Source organism: Rutilus rutilus, assembly GCF_951802725.1.
Source record: "Rutilus rutilus genome assembly, chromosome: 9".
NCBI classification, from domain to species: Eukaryota; Metazoa; Chordata; class Actinopteri; order Cypriniformes; family Leuciscidae; genus Rutilus; species Rutilus rutilus.
The window spans coordinates 14,655,779-14,675,315 of record NC_140223.1 but is presented as its reverse complement, the minus strand read 5'-3'; the positions used below and the strand labels follow the sequence as shown (position 1 = coordinate 14,675,315).

The window sequence follows — 19,537 nt, the reverse complement described above, 5'->3', positions numbered from 1 at the left end:
GTGTAAAGTGATCTTGATGGCCTCCAACTGTTGGCTCGCAGAGCAGAATTTAGCGAATCAGCCGCATCTGTACAATTCTAAAATTCTCTTAGCTGAAAAGTACCAGATTCTTGGTCAAATGGTGTCTTCAATGCGACGCAAACAGAGAAAGCTGGGTAGGTTTTCTGTGTGATGAAATATGCTTGTAATATGACAACTGTAATTTTTTCAACTGTATAACTGATGTAATGCTTCTTTTGTGCCACATGCAGAAACTTTACAACAGAAACTCAGCCTTAGAGCGATTCATAAGCTTCTAAAGGAGAAGACCAATCATTCCTTGAGTCAATCTGAGGTACATCTGAGATATGATTCATGAAATGCAGATTTAAAAGACTTTTCATCATTCATCTATCATCTATCATTTCAAAGCTTGATTGCGATTTCTGTCTTCCACTCTTCAGAATCTCTGGCTAAAATTCACAGAAGGAAAACTTCTGCTGACAGATTTTGTGGAATCACTTCAAAACTCTCAGACGTTATGCCATCGACATTTTATTCAAGCCGAGAAGATCCAGAGCCTCATCCTACAAGCGCAAATATACAATCAAGATCTCGGGCATCATCCAGACTCCATGGACTCACCGACCATGATCAATGTTTTCAGTGGCATCTATCCGGTTCTCTTACTGCCTGGTTTCCAGTATCCGCATTTATCTCCGACATCATATCTTCCTCCTCTAAAGCATCACGGCTGTATCGATATATGCTCGACTTTGATATCCAAAAGTAAACAAGGCTTTTGTAAGTGCACCGAGACTCGCCGATGGCCACAAAGACATGCTGCTTTACAGCCACTTGACAAGATTCAACCTAACATTCACCAGAAGCCCTAGTGAAGCTGTAGTGATCTGGGAACTCTATAAAAAAAACACTATAGTTTTGTGAATTTGGAGTAAAATTAATGTTTGTTTCATTTCAGAAATGTGTCTCATTGGTCATCATTTAATGTATATCAGTCAATGACTGGCCTGGTGTCTAAATATACATTTTTACTTATTAGTAAAAAAAAAATTATAATAAAGTAAATATTGCATTTCTATTATCAAAGCCTACTTTTACAGTTTAAATAAACAACTGGTCATTTTAAATAAGTATTTATTAATTCAGGTTCCACACTAGGTAGTAAAATTGTTAATAACTGGTATGGTTAAGAGTTTTCATCTATTATATTTGGCCTAATTTGCTGCCATTCTCTATGGCTTCGAGTCTGTCAATTGATTCATCTGGTTTAAAAGAAGGTCAGCATGAGATCCAGTTCCTTGATCAGACTCATCTCTCTAATTAGAGCTCATTAAACAGGCTGAGAGGTTAAAGAGAGGCTTTTGTCTGACTGTTGGCTTCTTTTGTCTCTGGATAATACTTTGGTTACATCACTGTCAGTACGTGCTATTGTCTGCAGCAGCTCAAATTGGGCAATTTTCTCATCTGTCAGCTAAATGCCTAAAGCCTTTGAACAGCTCAGTCTGACAGCCTTTACCTGCCACAGACAACTGACGATGTAAAACTGAACAGTGAGAACGGGACCTTTAAAAACAATCACCCGTATATGGAAATACAAAATTATTTATTACAAAAATAGTTTATTGCTGTAAATAAACAACTTTTTTAATGCTTACATTATCCAAAATTCCTGTTAGAAAGCCATATTGCATTACGTAAGAAATAAATAAGCATCAAAAATTCACATACTTTACATGCAAATAAAAACATTTAAATTAAAAACAAGCACACATAAATCAGAAGATTGTACTAACTTCCTTCTGTAAAATTTGAAGCAAATATTTTTGCAATTCTTTTGGTCTCTTCACTCCTCTGTGATGGAGGGATGCTGGGTCTTGATCGAGGCATTCTTCGATATAGATTTACAGGATTTAAAGTCTCCTAAAAGAAAGAATTTTGAATAACCAAATCATGACAGCTTAAAAAAAAAAAAAAAAAGTTAACCTATGCACTAGCATATGTGTCAAACTCCAGTCCTGGAGGGCCACTGTCCTGCACAGTTTATCTCCAACCAGCTCCAAAAACACCTGCCTGGAAGTTTCTAGTAATCCTGAAGACCTTGATTAGCTGGATCAGGTGTGTTAATTAGGGTTGAAGCTAAACTCTGCAGGGTTGTGACCCTCCAGGAACTGAGTTTTACACCCTGGTATGCACCAAATTAAGATATGCACTAAAGGATCTTTAGTGCATTAATTAAATCTGAAAAAGTGTCTGAAAATATAGTCTTTTACCAAACGGTAGCAGTAGCTTTATTGAAACTTCTAAAAATGGGAGAGTACTCACAGATTGAGTTGTTGCTGATGGAAAGACAGGTGCCATCCTCAAGGCCCTCATGGACGCCTCCAGATGGTGCGCCGACAAGAAGAAATTTGGAATCTCTACAGATTCAGTACTGCAAGGAAGGGTTTAGCCAAAAATAACAAAGATATCGTATAATAAAAACAGCAGTTTGAAGGATATTCCCTGTCTATGTCAGCTTTTTTTGAACACTGCCCATAGACTTCAATTGTAAATTAACTTATAAAGGAAGTCAATGGGGCAAGTGTCAAAGCAAGTGTTTTGTTTTTTAAAAAACTGAGGCACATGATGACATTTTTCTGGAGTAATCAACAGCATGCCACATATGTTGTCAAAAGAACTTGCATATCTTTAAAATGCTGTTTTGAGTCATAGAAAGCTTGGAAGGATACGGTTTTGTTCTCCTCTCAACACTTTTATTCTCCGTTTCTGAACCAGACTTTGTAGAGGGAGGCGAGTTCGGTTTCTCATCCCTTTCTTCCGGCCCACTGTTACTTAGGTCATAATCTTCAACCTCACTAATACTAGAAAGAGCACCGTCTCCATCTGGAGAAGGCTGCTGTTCCCAATGATCTGTGGCAATAGCGCTTTCACTCCTAAATGTATCCAGATCAGTTTCAGATCCTTCACAGATATCGGAGTCAGAAACAATACCCTGAGATTCTGCAATCAGTGACTGCGGGTTAACGTCTGGAGCAAGTTCTCTGCTGTTTCCTTCCTCTCCTCGAGTGTGGACGGTGTCGTCATGAACGTGATGCTGCAGTGACTCCAGACTCTCCAGAGATCCCATATCTGGGTCAGACAGTAGGCTGGTCCAGGGACTGGTTCTGTCTGTGACTGAAGTGACCTCATTGAGTGTTCTGGGCTCTATTAAAGTTTCCTCAAATTCTTCATGCTCATCCTCGTCTTTATCCTCTTCTTTACACTCATCTTCATCAGATGAGTGATCGCTGGAGCTGTGATGGAGCTTTTCATCTTCAGGAGCAGCTGGTGACTGTCTGATCTCTGCATGAGCAGGAAAGCTAATGGGCGAGACTTCATCTTCATCCTCCAACATCATGTCTGAGTCTTTATGAAAGCGTGGCTCTGTCTCACAGCTGTCAGACTCCGATAATATCAGCTGATCAACCCCATAGGTTACATGCTCATCAACCGCATCAGGAGTGGTGGACCTTTTAAGGGTAGTCGTTGCTTCTTCCGTCTGGTGTTCACTTAAGCCTGATTTAAAATAAATACTGAATTAAAAAAAATGCCCCTAAATAAACAGGAATCACACAAACAGAGAACAACTCACCTTTAATGATGTTATTGACCTCTCCCACCAGCTGACTGGACTTCAGTAGGAGTTGTGTGCTGTCCGTCTCTGAGTCCCTGTGCTCTTCCTGCCCGGAGGTTCCTCTCAGCTCACTCAGCTTTGGGAATGTTGGAGTGGACAACTTCCGGCTGAAATATCTCTGAATATCATCCAACTCGCTGAGGTTTTTCCTTAAAACGCAACACAAATTTCATTAGTAATCAAAATGACAGATGAATTGGAATGAATTGGCAGTCCACATAAAAACCTGAAAAATCTGATCGTGATAGATATTATATCCATATATTATTACTTAGTTAACCTGTTAAATAGCATAGTAAAGTAAACCTTTGAATCTGACAGCTGGACTGAAAAATGCACTACTGTTCAAAAGGTTTGGGTCCATACATTTTTTAAATGTCTCATGCTCACCAATGCTGCATTTATTTGATGCAGTAAAAACTGTGTTATTGTGAAATAATATTACAATTTAAAAGTACTGTTTTCTGTTAATACTGAATTTTTAGCATCATTACTCCAGTCTTCAGTGTCACATGATCCTTCAGAAATCATTCTAATATGCTGATTTAGAAACATTTATTACCATTATTAATGTTGAAAACAGTTGTGCTGCTATTTTTTAAACTGTTTTCAGGATTATTTGACGAAAAGAAAGTTCAAAAGGACAATGTTTTAAAATAGAAATAATTTGTAACACTGTACATGTCTTTACTATTACGTATGCTATGGTTTCACTGACATTAAATGCCAGTCTTTGAATGTTATTCGGAATACATGTGATGAACATGTAAACTGATATTTGTAATTCACATGGACTCTGATAATTATCTGATGTAGTGTAACTGATGGAGGACAGTGTGAGGGCTACCTGAGGGCAGAGAAGAGTGTTGAACTGGATGGGTGGGGATCTCCAGCCAAGAAAGAGCGAGATGCTTTCTCACCCTCATGCAAAGTCTGATGGAACATTCTTATGTTGTCCATGTGCTCGTCGTGGCGATCTGTCACACTGGATCTGAACAAAACATCCCCGTAAGTATTATTTCAGATAGTAAATCTGATAAGGCAGATTCTATATCATTTTCCCAAAATAAATACCTGTCAGAGAGCAGTCTTTCAAACTGATCAGGGGGCGTGTTGATCCTCTGTTCTGAGAATCGACTAATGTGGCTGGGGAAGCTGTGGTACGTAGCTGTTGTTTGATAGCAGAGTGGAAGTGCACTAAATAGAGCCTGCAAAAGACATAATCATCATGTGTGACAACAGTATTAACATTTTCAGCTGGAAAAAACAGGTTATTTATCAAAAGTCTGGAATAATTAAGAATGTATGTTTTTGAAAGAAGTTTTTTATGCTCACCAGGGCTGAATTTATTTGATACAGTAAAAACAGTGAAATATGTACAATTTCTATTTCCTAATATATTTGAATATATAATGTATTCCTGTGATGGGAATAAAGAGCTGAATTTTCAGCATCATTACTCCAGTCTTTAGTGTCCCATGATCCTTCAGAAATCATTCTAAAATACTGATTTGCTGCTCCGTTATTATCAATTATTAATAATAGTTCCTTTTTTCATAAATGTTGAAAAAGGTTTTGGCTGCTTAATCTATTTGTGGAAACTGCAATACATTTTTCAGGATTCTCTGATGAATAGAACGTTTAAAAGAACAGCATTTATTTGAAATGGAAATCTTTTGTAACATTATAAATGTCTTACTGTCATTTTGAATCATTTTAATGCATCCTTGCTGACTAAAAGTATTAATTTCTTTCTTTTTTAAAACTCACTTAACCCAAACTTTTGAATGGTAGAGTGTCACAGTTTCCACAAAGGTGAAAGCACAAAACTGTTCTCAACATTGATAATAACAACAACTGTTTCCTGAGCACCAAATCAGCAAGAAAACAAAATCCATTAATGGCTTACACTCGAGTCTGGAGCAACAGTCTCGTGGGCCGTCTGTCTCTGTGCCCTGAGGTCATGTACTGCCCTCAGAGGAGACACAGACACCTTTAGCTGTCCCTGACACTGCCCGGTGAAATCAGTGATGTTATACCAGCCACAAACGGACTGAAATCCAGACAGAAGTGGTGACAGGTCCACAGACACGAATCCAATCACCCGCTCGACCTCTGCAAAGGAAAATACATTGTAAAACATTTTCTGAAGAAAATATGAGAGGAGCCTGCCTGTGTAAAAGTTGCCGCCATAATGCTAGGGTGTTGTGGATGACTGCTGTGTGTCATTACCTCCTTTATGCCAAACTTTAAAAACCAAGGACTGCTGGGGATCCAAAAGTAGCTCCTTCGACAGTCTGAAAGCAACAAACAGCCATGTGTTTACCATGGACCCTTTTCATTTTTAGATTTACGATGTTTCACAGTTTGTGAAAATGTCCATGAGAATCGCATGGGTTTAAATGGGTTTACCGGCATTCTTGCTGATGGTCCCACACAGGGCAGTCACTGTCTTTGATCAATTCTGTGGTCACTGTGCCTGGGGCATCGGTGGTGGCGTAGGAAACACAGCAATTAGGCAACCCTCCACCCCTCTCAGCAAGAGGACAACCTGAGGATGACAACAGCATTTAAATGTCATAAAGTCAAGGTACTTACAAAGCAAAAAAAAAAAAACATACATCACTGTGGTTATTCTACCTTTCAGACTCAGATGCATGGCTCTGTCCACAGTAATGTTGGCCATGAAGGCGTCCTCATTGATGAGTTCAGTGGATGGTGGAGAATCAGAGCTCACGGCTGATTTGATGAGCTGTTTGCTGAGGGACTGAGATTGTCTAGACAGCACTGTGGTGGGGAGGCCTTCCTCCTCCTCCTCCTCCTCCTCCTCCTCTGCTCCTGAACTGTTGAGCTCCTCAATGGCTTGAGGCTCATGTGGTACAGAGTCTGTTGTCACAGTGATATGGACTCTGACAGCAGCACCACTAAGGTTTACAGCAGAGCGCTTGAACAGAGGATACACACCTTGATAAGAGAGAAACAGCCATTAGCCAGAGGAGATGAAATAGCAGAGCCCTGACCCTAACCCCACCAAACACCTTTGGGATGAACTGGAATGGAGATTGCGAGCCAGGCCTTCTCCAACACCAGTTCCTGACCTCACAAATACTCTACCAGATGAATGGGGACAAATTCTCACAGAAACACTCCAAAAAGGAAAGCTTTTAAAGCAGCAAAGGAGGTACCAAATCCTTAATGTCTATGCATTTAGAATGCGATGCCATTACAGTCCCTGCTGGTGTAATGGGTCAGGTGTCCCAATACTTTTGGCCACATAGTGTTTATTAAAATAGAAAACAATTATTTTTAATCAATTTAAATTGTAATAATATTTCACAATATTGCTGTTTTTAATATATTTTTGTCAAATAAAGGCAGCCTTGGTGAGCATAAAATACTACTTACCGACCCAACAATTTTGAACGATAATGTATTTTTTATATTTTATTGTCTTGCAATTTTCGGTTAAATAAAGGGGAATTCATCATGTGGTAACACTGTTGCTGTATAATGATTTTATAATGATTATATAATATGCCAGCATAGTATTATATTATAAAGTATTATAAGATTTCTTTCTAATTTATTAATTAATAGTTTATCTGTAATATCTAATTCAGTAGCCCTCTCTCTAAATGATATGTGCCCTTATTGCTTTAAATTAAACAGAAATATAAATGGTCATGTAAAACTAAATCACAGTAGTTTTTGACTAATGTTATAGTGAACTAGGGGAAAAATTTAATGTTGCCCCTTTACAGGTAAACAACCAAAAGATAAAATAACTCTACCACTGATTGTTTGATGGTGCTTCAAGGTCCAAGCAAGAGCAGAGAGATCCACAAAGGCAGACCCCACCAGACGGTCAGCATTATGAGGCCGGACTCTCTTCTCCTTCCCAAAGGCCACCCACAACTGCACCTCCAGCCTCTCCTCTCTCAGGTACCAGCGCAGGGGTTGAGTCCTTCTCAACACCACACTTCTGCTGCCCTGAAATGCCACCGTGGCTAAACCCTCTTCTCCGTCACTCTCTTCTGGAACAGGATGTCTAAGTTCTGAGCAGAAGGTCTGCTGGTCGTACAGTTTGTATCGGTAGTAGCAGTAGGTGGAACGCTGTAAGTCTTCATGTCCTGGCAGCAGCAGGCAATGGATGGGCAGCCACACTCTAGGCATGGAAAGTGATAATGCCAGAGACTTTGTGCTTCCTTCTAAAGTATCTTCGTCCTCTATATCGGCCTCATTTTCACTGTCTTGCCCAACGTCCCATCCGAGCCCACGGGCCGAACTGATGACTCGCTCTCTATCTGCATGATGGGAAAAACTGATGGAGATTTCAAGCCCTCCTGCTGAAGTCAGATAGTGAGGTGACGTTGTGCTCTGAGGTAGAGAGAGACTGTACCAGCCAGATATACCTGTAAGAAATATATTTGTTCAAAATATTATATCATTTATATCCTATTAATATTCAATACCTTCATATCAGATAAATACAATTAAATAACAAAAATATGGCCAAATAAAATGGATACATGTTTAAATGCTAAAATGTAAAAAGCAAATAATTTATATACATACACACACACACACACACACACACACACACACACACACACACACACACACACATATATATACACATACATACATACATTTAAATACTACATTCAATACTTTCATACCATAAATACATAATTATTAAATAAAATAAAAATATAAAACGCCAAATAAAAGTGACATTTCTAAATGCTAAAATACACATAAATAAATAAATATTATATAAAAAACGTATTATTATACAATACTTTCATACCACTTCTTTTCTGAATCAGATCTGCAAGCTTAATTTTCACAGTGCCCAAGACAGCATCCTTCGATTTTGTTGTATCGACCACTACGAGAAAAAGTACAGTACATAGTATTTATAGCGCTGAAATGGAGTGATCACACTAGTAATTAAAAACTAAATGTTAAAATGATACTAAACGGTACGTTTAAAGACAATTTTCTTTTCAAATGTGTTTGTAAAAATCTGAATAGTAAACAACAAATATCACTTGCAAAAAAAAAAAAAAAAATGTATATATATATATATATATATATATATATGGATATGGACTATATGGACTATATATATATATGAACCACTAATGTAATATACAGTGATATGTTGAAGTGGCATACAAAACCTGCCTGCTCATAAAAACCAAAACCAAAGTTTTTTTTACAACACAGAACTACACCCAAACACAAAGTTTGCAAGATGGGATTATATAATGAATGGCTGCTTGTCATGTTTTTGTGGAGTCATTTGTAACCTAAAGGTATCAAAACATCCTTGACAGAAGTGAGTCATGACAAAATGACATCTCCACATATCTGTCTACCTTTCCAAGTTGGGTAACTCACTTTTGCGCGTGTCTCTGTTGTAAATGGTGAAGACGGCCACTGCCTCCTGCAGGAGTTCAGCGAGACTGACACTCTCCCCGCTGTCTCTCTGCACCAGCAGGTTACAGCAGAACTCTGCGTGATGTTCAAAGTCTGGGCAGAAACTTCTGGCCGCCACACGTGTGCTTCGAACCTCACTGTCCGGCAGGAACGACAACTGCATGGTGATGAAGGAGTTGACCCCCACTTCAGAGTAATACTGCAGTGATCCGTCTGTATCTGCAAGAACCCTGAGAAAAAAAACAGAAAAATGCTATATTAAAAAAAAAAAACCACAATAAAAATGCATAAACTGTTCTTCATGTAATGTTAAAGATGATGATGATTATTTGTCGATGTTTTGCACTGGAGACAGTCATATACAAATGTATTTAAATCCCACAATATCCAAACAAAGCATTTTTGGAGCTTGAATAAATAAATGCTTTGTTTATAATGAGGAGAACATTTTAAGCAATGAAACTTGCAGGATGTTTCAATGGTACAAAGACCATTATATATCAAATGATCAAGGCAAATTTGAGTTCTCATGTCATGACCCCTTTAAATGAATTTAAGCTAGATTGATGTGTGGAAAGCATTTTGGGCAATTGTTAAAAAACCTAAAGGGTCAGATTTGAGGTAGATTGACTCACTTGGCTGCAGCTTGCAGCCCGGCTGCTCTGTGCACCTGCACAACCAGTACCACTCTGCGGGACGGCACAACCCCACTCTTCACTCCGACACTCCTCATTGGTCGAGACTTGTACTGAAGGCTCACTTCAAGCAGCCCTACAGGCAAGTAAAAATAGATTATTATAATTTTATACTTTATATTATAGCATATTATACTCTATATGCTATCTCTAAGCAGTTTTAAATGAATTAGGCACACGACTACCAGGGGACTGATGCTGCGAGTCAACAGGTCGGTCAGTTCTTGGGACCAGAGGGAGGGAGAAAAGTTGTGCATCGGTTTGACCCTGTTTCTGCATGGTTACCATAGCACACAGTCTGGACATGGGAAGCAGTCCTCTGGCTACTAGCTGATCTCTAACATTTGGATAATAATACCTGAAAAAAAAAAAAAAAAAAAATGTAATAGCCCAGAAAATAAGTCATATTTTTCAAACAATCACATAATTGGCAAATAAAGGACACATGTTTTTATATTAAAGGCTACAAATGTAAAACCAAAACAAAAAAACAAATCAATAAAAATATTACCAAATAAAACAAAATGCTTTTAAATGCTAAAATGTAAAAAGTAAATAAATAAATACAATTAAATAAACATTATTGTCAAATAAGGGACATATTTTTAAATGATAAAATGTAAATAAAGAAAAAGGAAAAAAAGACATCATAAAAATACTGCCAAATAAAAGATATAAATTATTAGATATTAAATGAAAAAATGTAAAAGCAAATTAATAAATGAATCAATTTAAATATTGCCAAATTAGAGACATGCTTTAAAATGCTAAAATGCCAAACATAAATGAATAAAATGCAATAAAAATATTGCCAAAAAAAAAAGAGTTGTTTTTAACGTGTTTTTAAATGCTAAAATTTAAAAATGTAAATAAAGTGTCCATGAATAAATCAATTCAAATTGAAATATATTTTCTACATTTACTGTACCTGCACCAAACCTCAAACTGCACTCCTCCTCCATTCCTCAGTCCCCGATTGGCCAGTGAGCTTAGCAGTATTCTTTGCACTGGGAAGTCAGGAGGAGCCAGTAGGACATGAGTCTCATTATGTCCGAACACAGGGTCAGGTACACAGAGAGTGGTCTCAGTGCGGTATGCCTTGATGTCCACATCTGTGGAAAAGAAAGTTGGTTGAGCTAAACAGAAAGACATGATTTAAAGCACTTTGATACAGTCGGCAAGAAAACGGCTTACTGCTCTCAACAACATGTGGGTCCATGTCCTCTCTCGACTCATTTTGTGCTGGGAAGGAGTACTGGATGTAACAGTCAGCCTCTCCCCACACTGTGGACTGCAGAGGCGTCAGACCCTTCACTCTCTCTACTCGGATCATGAAGACATGCTCACGCAGAACATCTGCAGTGGTGCTGGCCTAAAAGAACATTGATTTAGAATCAATTGAGGCTTTATTTTTAAGTATCAGTGCTACTTTCGGGAGTTTTAAAGTGAACTAGCCTTGGTTTCTACATGCGGCCGGTGGTCTAACATGTGTGCAGGTCGAGGCAGTGGTGACACGTGGGCCAGCTCGTCATCCCTCATTCGCTGCAGTGCCGTGATCTGCTGTGCTAGACCCATTGCTAGACACACCCTTAGGTTTCCACGAGTGTTGCCGGTGAATACGTCAACCACGGCCATATAACTGTCCACTCCAACCACTGGATACTGAGACTGCAAGAGCAGCTCAGAGATCTTAGGGTCTCTGAAGACAAAAATATATATATATATATATTATACTGTGTGTGTGTATGTATATGTATATGTATATATATATATATATATATATATATATATATATATATATATATAGACCTACCTGAAGGACATGTAGAACTGGTGGAGAGGTAGTTTTACTAAACCAAGGAGTTTATCATGATCTGAGCTGCTGGCCCTCAACCAAACTTCAATGACCATCATGTTGTTCTTCATTCTCTCCAACAGTCTGCTGGTCAGTGCGATTGGAGTCACCTATATCATGTAAAAAAATTAGGTTAAAAACAAATAACATACACCAGATTTTCACATTTTCAAAATAATTATGGGATTCCTGATGATTTCCACCACTAACTAATATGGCTAAAGCCTGTGACCTTTCCTCAATTCTCCATTGTGTACAAACCTGAATAAAGCTGAACGTTGGATGTTTATGACCCCAGCTCACGGACGATCGAGCGGTTTCATCGGATTCGAGGAGCTTACAGTTCAAGTAGATATTGGGCTGCATGGGTGCAGAGTTAAAATCTTTCCCATCAGGCACCATGAGCAACATATGAAGCAAAATCTCAGTGTCTTTCACTTCCTGACGCAGAGGCTCATGAAGAGAGCTCTGGTATCTGACGTGTGGTGATGTGGAGCGAGATCTGGTTGGAGGTATCAGAATACTTTGGACTTGATGAACACCTGCACGAGGAGACGGGTCTCTCCTGTGGTCGCTCACACATAAACCCTTCTGCCGACCATGCTCTTCAGTCAGACGAGAAGACAGAGGTCTTTGTGGACTCAGCATGTGCTTTGCAGGTCTCTTTTTGGTGGAGAAATCATTCTTGTCTGCCGTTAATTCGAATGAAACCTTTACGAACAAAGAACATGGTGAAGTACAGAATGAATATGTGGGAAACGAATAGCTGGGTATAGTAAAATCTCCTAGATTTGGTTCTTCTGAGTGATGAGTTACCTTCAGAGGACCAATTGCCTGTTTATCAGAGTTTCCTTCCGGCCTTTGAACAGGCAGGGCAGCAGAAATGCTCAGCGATTCACTCTGCATCATGGATCTCAGAGGAAACATTGCTGACCCAATGAGAATGGGCTAAACAACAAAGAGGACAAATAAGAGCCTTTGTTTTTTAAGGTTTGTTTGAGGTGTAGTATATTTAGTGGTTGGCACACGCTGCACTTACTGTCTTTTGAAGGCTATTTCTGGAGTAGATCTTGAATGTGACTTTCATCTCCCACCACTGTTTAATAGACGACCTACTGAACCTCACTGGAAACAAACTTTGGTGCTGAAACGTCACCACTAAAAAAATAAAAAATAATAATCACCAGATTGTTACACTACTTATTGGTTAAACTCTCTTTTGTTAAAGTTACCTAAAGCCGGGTGCACACTGTGCGATTTATAATAGTCCTTCACGATTGTTGCTTGTCAGACTGTACGAACATGATCATCGCCGTAATCCATGTCACACTGTAAGATCTCAGTTGTCATTAATATCAAATTGTACGGCAGTCAAGACGCGTTAAAAACGGACGCACACAAGAAAACTTGTCCGGAGTTTTACATCATCAATCAATGACATGTTAGGTGACAGTGGGCTGCATTACACTCGGGATTGAAATGGTGGCGACAAAGAAACCTCTAACGTTAATTTTGGTCAAGGCTTGTCTTAAAAAACGAAGACAATTTGACGGTCGTCGTAGGACAAGTCACACTGCAGGACTGTGAGTCAAATCTTCTGACACTGCCAGAATTTCATCTGAGGTAAAATTTGATCACAACTGTCATTAATCGACTGTCGGTGAACATGTCAAACTAGCGATCAAAGACTTCAGATTCTTCTCTAGGATCAGAGGATTCTTTTAGGATTTGTTAAATTTGTCTCAGACGGCCAAATCGCGGCCAAAATCGCACATTGTGCACCCAGCTTAAAACAAATGTACTCACCGCCCTCTATTACTTTACTAGAGACAACTTTTGTAATCTCTGAAGGTACTTGTTGAACATCCTCATATCCAGCAGAGACCAGTGGAAAGAGGTATTCTACAATATAAAAGCTAGATGGACAGGACAATTACAAGTCAGGTTAGTTTTAAAACACTAAAACAAATTTCTAGCCACTGCCATATATATATATATATATATATACACACACACACACACACTATATATAATATCTGATATGAAATATTCTAAATGTCATACCATTTCTTTGTGGTGAGGGGGCGAGGTGGTCTTCCTTTTCTAGAAAGACTTCTTGAAGTACTGTCAGTGGGAACTTTTAACTCACTGATGGTAAGTCTGGCAAAATGAATATCTCCAAGCAAAGATATTTTATCAATGCTAAGTCCAGAGAGATCATCTCCTTCTTTTGAATGCTGCACATCATCAGAATCAAGCCTTCAAAAAACATAGGAAATTTACACAACAGCAGATATGAACAAATTATTTTTAAATGTATTGTATTATATTCTGTACCTTTACACAGATGTGAAAACATTTACATATGTGTTTATTATTATTCTTTTCTATGCAGTTTTCTTTTATCTTCAGGATATTGAGTTTTGAGCATTGTTTTCTGCATAAGTGCAACTGACCGGGTATTTTTAGCTGAGCTTTTGTGTTCTGGCTTCCCTGCTGGGCCCTTCTCCGGATGTTCCTCTTCCAAACATTCATTTGACATCTGAAATAAGAAAAAATATAGAATTACGAAGTTTTATGTTTAAAGTGCCCCTATTATGCTATTTTAAAGGCTCTTAATTTTGTTTTGGTGGTCTCCTACAAAACGTTTACATGCATCTAAACACCTTCATTTTCTCATTGCATACATAACAGCATCACCTCTTTTCTCAAAGAATTCAGTCTCTCTGAACCCTTCCTACACTTCTCTGATTGGTCAGATGACCCAGTTTGATGTGATTGGTCTATTGCTAATATATCTGGATTTCAGCTCTTCCTGTACACTTGTATACACAGTGATACGAACAGTAAAGATTGAGTCGGTTTTACCGTATCAATTCGAGCCTGAGTCCTCATCCTTTAGAAGTGCTTGCAAAGGGGATTTGCTTTACAGTGTCTATTCGACATGATGACAACACAAACTAAACTCTTCCAAGCCTCAGATAGAACTAGTGTTTGACGGCGGGTCAAAGTAGACATTGTCCGCAGACAGCCAACGAAGACAGTATGTGAGCATACTGAAAATTTGTTACAAACCTACATAAGTTCGAGCAGTGTGCTGTTCTTCATTGCATGACTTACAGGAGTTTTGTAGAAGAGGTTTTCCAGAAGACTCTGATCATATTGAGGGTCGTTGAGTTCACTGTCCATGAGCACACCGCTGTGATCAGAAAGAGAATCTGGGAGAGAACCCTCGCCGTCCCAGAACTGCAGCACAGATCCATTAACACTGAGGAACAGAGCCATTACAAATAATTGTCCAAATTTCCAAACGCAGACGAAAACATTAAACTCACTCTAAACGATTTCCTTCAAGTTACATTATCTTCACTTAATCTAAAGGTAGAGTAGCGTTGACTACCTTCCCAGTAGCAAGTCCACTGCCATGTCCTCTGTGTTGACTCTATTCTGACTTGGTTCTTCGAGGTCCTGAGCAGGATAGTGGAATTCCGATTGAAGGATGTTCTCCAGAAACTGTCCTGACGAGGGCCTACCTGGCCTTTTGGAGGAAGATGATGTTTAACACTATTTATCATTAACATTCTGCTATTTTGCTGTCTATTATGACCCCTGATTGGCATGTAAATTAAATAAAAGTGATCATACAAAACGTCAATGTTGTCTTTAAAGAGGGTCGGGGGAACGTCCTTCATAGGAACATCTGACTCCACATCAGACTTTAAGGCTGAAACCACCATGGCATTTCTGAGTTTGCTACCACGCTCCAGAAGAACTGAAAAATACAACAAAATAAATAAAATATATCGCAAATAGGTTAACTACTTAAAGAAAAATAAATAAATAATAAATACTATGCATATGCATCAGGTAATTAACGAATTAGTGTCACATGAATATGAAGAGCTGCCTAGTCTTTTTGTCAACAGATTTCAAAACAGAACTGCCACAATGGCTGCAAACAACTCCAAAGAAAAAAATGTAATTGGTATAGTTCTGTATCTGAGCACTATTAAAAAAGTAGGTTAAAATATTTTGAATAAATTTAAAAGAAAAACTCAGGCTCAGTCAGAAGAATATGGCAATATGATTGGCAGATGATCAATGTTAAAATTACTTCTTCTAAATTCTATACTTATTCTTATTCTATACTAAAACAAAGTATTTCATACAAACTTTTGCTGTGTTCAACAATAATGTCAATATGATGTTTTAAATTCAGTGAATCAAGTTAATGTGTTTTACCTGACAAAAGGTCAACAGGTGTATGGCTATTTGCCAGGAGATTTTGAGAGGAAGCAGGTTTAGGTTTTCCAGAGGAAGACGCTGGCAAGATATTACCACTTTCTTGAAAATACAAGTAATCCTTCCCTCTAAAACAAGAATATTGGGGGAAAAAAATATTATTGTTAATTAAAATAAAATCTGTAAAATAAAATCATAAATTGAAATAAAACAAATCAAACAAAATATTAGATGAAAAAATTAAACTTAAGAAACTTAAGTTTCTTGGCCAGTAACTGAAATAAAATAAGTTGAAGTTGAAGTACTAAAATTAAAAATTAAAGCTAAACAAAAAATATTTTAAAAAATAAATCAATTAAAAAAACTACAGAAACTAAACTGAAAATGAAATCTGAAAATATACACATAAAACCTAATTAAAATATTAATACATATTTTTATTATATAGTATAATAATATAAATATTTCTAAAATAACACTGGGGGATAATCCATTTCCAAAAAAAAAAAAAAAAAAATCACTTACATTTTTTTAATAAGATAATTTAAATATTGTATCCATATTTTTTATATTTTCATTGAACTTGTCTGTTCATAAACCACAGTCTGAAACTGATTACAAGATCAGTCATAAGGATGTATGTTGTTGCAGTAGAACAGCATGTCAACTGAGTGGTCTAGTTTGTCCCACACTGTTCATTCAACAGTCAAATCATCCAAAACATAAAAACAAACCTAGGCATGTGACCGGAGCTGCTGCCAGCTGTCTCCTTCACACTCGGGGGAGCCTGATCCAGAGATGGCAATACAGGCATGTTCTGGTCACTTTTTACTCCAGGAGCCTGTGCGTCGAGGCTCATATCAGTCGTGGGTACTGAACTACTGCTGTCATATCCTTCTGTTAACGGTTCCAGGGCAAGCATAACCTACAGTACACGTGAAACAATAACACATAATTAAACTGAGAACCTAAAGAAAAACTTCTGCAGAAAACAGTGAATTTGATCAGATGAAAAAATGCAAACTCAGCTGAGCTCAATCTTACAGCTGAGCATCTCACCAACCTGAAGCTCGCCAAGTTTTTCTGAAGTCGGCGAAACAAGTGTGAAATATCCATTTATGGAGTGAGACAAAGAGAGCCGGGCAATGCCAGGGATTTGAGCTCGAGCTAAAGGCAAATGATCAACCTTTGTAAGCACATCCAGCACCAATGAGCCCATATCTGTGAACAAACAAATATTATATTAAGTTATGCATCATGTGATGAATAAATCTACACATAAGTTTAAAAGGGATAGTTCACCCAAAAATGAAAATTCTCTCATCATTTACTCACCCTCATGCCATCCCCGATGTTTATGACTTTCTTCAAATAAACACTACTGAATTTAAGAAAAATAATCCATCTCTATGAGTTCATATAATGCAAGTGAATGGGTTTTGCTTCAGAAGACGCTGATTCATCCACTGGTGTCGTATGGGTTACTGTCATAATCCAAACTTCACTTGCATTATATGGACCCATTATATTGCATTATATAAACCAAATTTATGAACCATTTATTATTTTCCTAAAAAATCTTCTATTTGATTATCTAAAGAAAGAAAGTGATATATGTCTGGGATGGCATGAGGGTGGGTAAATGATGATAGAGTTGAAATTTTTGGGTAAACCAACTATCCTTTTAAATGTCTTTTAAAAAGGGAGTGCCAACAATCAACCATTAAAATACACTATATAGACCTGTAATAGCAAGCAACCATGACTAACCTGTCAAATAAGACGTCAGCTGTTTTGGTCCACATCGAACTGGAAAGCGGGCTGTGGATTTAACCCCGTTCTGTTCAACGTGTCCATCTCTAGGCCTGAAGAAGGTGCCATTGGAAGACTCTCCCCACCATCTGAGCCTGATCAGAGTCACAGGAGGAGCTCTGATGATGGTCCACAGCACTTTACTCACTGTCACTCTCAGAAAACATCTCAGCTGGCCTTCTACCAGAGGAGGAATACTGGTGGATGGAGACACATCACTGAGCACTGCAGAGTGTGGAGAATAAGACAGATCAGGTCATACAAGAAGAAAAGCCATCTCAAACCTACCAATAGTTTGTTCAATTAACATTCCTCGACGCAACAAACAACAAAGAAGCATCAGTCTGACTCAAAACGGACTGTCCCGCCAATGATGTCCTTCAAATGCTGTCTAAGTAGGCAGCTCGCTAAGTTTTGAGACACAGCTTTTGTCCTCACTAGGGTTAAGTTACGAAATTTTAAATCTCTTTAATAGACTGTTGGATTAGCGACAAATAACCACCTCCACACCAATGTAACTGACCTCTTTTTCTGTTGCTTACACCCTTTGGGGGTTTCACCTTTTTGTTCCTCATTCCTCACATCGAGAGTGTAACGTTACTAAATAATATTAACACTGAATCAAAACTATCAATACTTTGATGACAGTTGCATTAACAAACATAATACCGCTGAGCAACAGCACGACCAATCAAAGCGCAGAACAACTTCTTCTCTTTACTTTGACGATCAGTCAGAGGATATTCTAGCGCCGCTAAAGGAATTACGTGAAATTACAACGGATCAAAAAAAGAGAGAAGTGATACCGCGGACGTTTTAACAAATTGGCATACCAAAATGTTAAAATGTAATAATCGTAATCCCAAAATTACTTATTCTACTTATAGCAGTCATACTTATATGTACAATTACATTAACTAGAAGCCTATAATAAATAATACACGACATGACAATTATGATTTTTTGTTTATAATATTATGCAAAGTTAATAAGGCATTAACTGACACTTAAACTGTAAATAATAATAATAAATAATAACATAATTTAATGTAACAATAGGAACATTCAATGTAATTTTGTTCATATTATTCAAACAGGCATTAACTGACACTTAAACTGTAAACAAGAATAAATAGTATTCTTTCAAGCAACAATTAAATAGGAGCATTTTAGGTAATGTTGTTTATCATATTATGCAAAGTTAATAAGGATAGGCTTCAAGTGACACTTTAACTGAAAGCAATAATTGTAATAGGCTAATAATAATAGATGTATAATAATATTGCCAGTTTGTATAATGTGTAGGCACGAATGCTCTTAGTTAACGATGCCAACACTGATTACTGCACAACTTTCTTAATTTCATTGAGCCCTTAAGACGGCAGGTCATTAATGAAGAGGCTGCTTCATTATAAATTCTCTATTGAATTATTTAATTACATAATCTAGCAAATAATTATTGTGCTGGAACAGTGGGAATTAAAAATACTTCAAATAAATTTCAAAAACATACACAGTATAAAAAAATAATAAAAACTTATAATTTGACCTAGCTGATGAATCCCGGTGTTATAGTGCACTTCACTGGTTGTGTTGTTCCTCGTTGGTTTTATGTTTGTATTTGGAAAAATTAAGCTCAGTAACAAAATAAGCAGTCAACAACTCAGAAGTGATGTTTCAGTACAATGAGTAAATCTGTTGCAAATTATCAAATTATTATAGGAAGCATCTCCATAAAGCTTGTCTGCTGAAGGAAGCATGAAGTGCTCTGAAAATGTCCTGGTAGACGGCTGCGTTGAGTGGACAGCACAG

The 19,537-nt window shown here is 37.7% G+C and overlaps 2 protein-coding genes across 2 annotated transcripts in view; both read right to left on the bottom strand.

Moving 5' to 3' along the window:
* The window catches only part of mrm3a (mitochondrial rRNA methyltransferase 3a), a 526,058-nt gene that overhangs the window by 390,115 nt on the left and 116,406 nt on the right, over window positions 1-19,537 (bottom strand). The window lies entirely within an intron of this gene.
* c2cd3 (C2 domain containing 3 centriole elongation regulator) lies at window positions 1,594-18,418 on the bottom strand. Its single transcript, XM_084420184.1, has 33 exons — window positions 18,249-18,418; window positions 17,684-17,950; window positions 16,977-17,134; window positions 16,648-16,838; window positions 15,914-16,041; window positions 15,317-15,443; window positions 15,072-15,209; window positions 14,792-14,939; window positions 14,128-14,213; window positions 13,736-13,930; window positions 13,478-13,587; window positions 12,711-12,829; window positions 12,488-12,619; window positions 11,933-12,382; window positions 11,630-11,781; window positions 11,272-11,515; window positions 11,011-11,188; window positions 10,745-10,928; window positions 10,002-10,174; window positions 9,757-9,892; window positions 9,083-9,351; window positions 8,487-8,567; window positions 7,468-8,088; window positions 6,317-6,640; window positions 6,089-6,227; window positions 5,909-5,973; window positions 5,586-5,791; window positions 4,751-4,884; window positions 4,524-4,667; window positions 3,635-3,825; window positions 2,733-3,558; window positions 2,326-2,434; window positions 1,594-1,923 (listed from the first exon to the last, which is right to left on the bottom strand). Exons 1-33 carry the CDS (start codon window positions 18,298-18,300, stop codon window positions 1,792-1,794), a joined length of 6,609 nt encoding a protein of 2,202 aa, XP_084276310.1. The 5' UTR covers window positions 18,301-18,418; the 3' UTR covers window positions 1,594-1,791.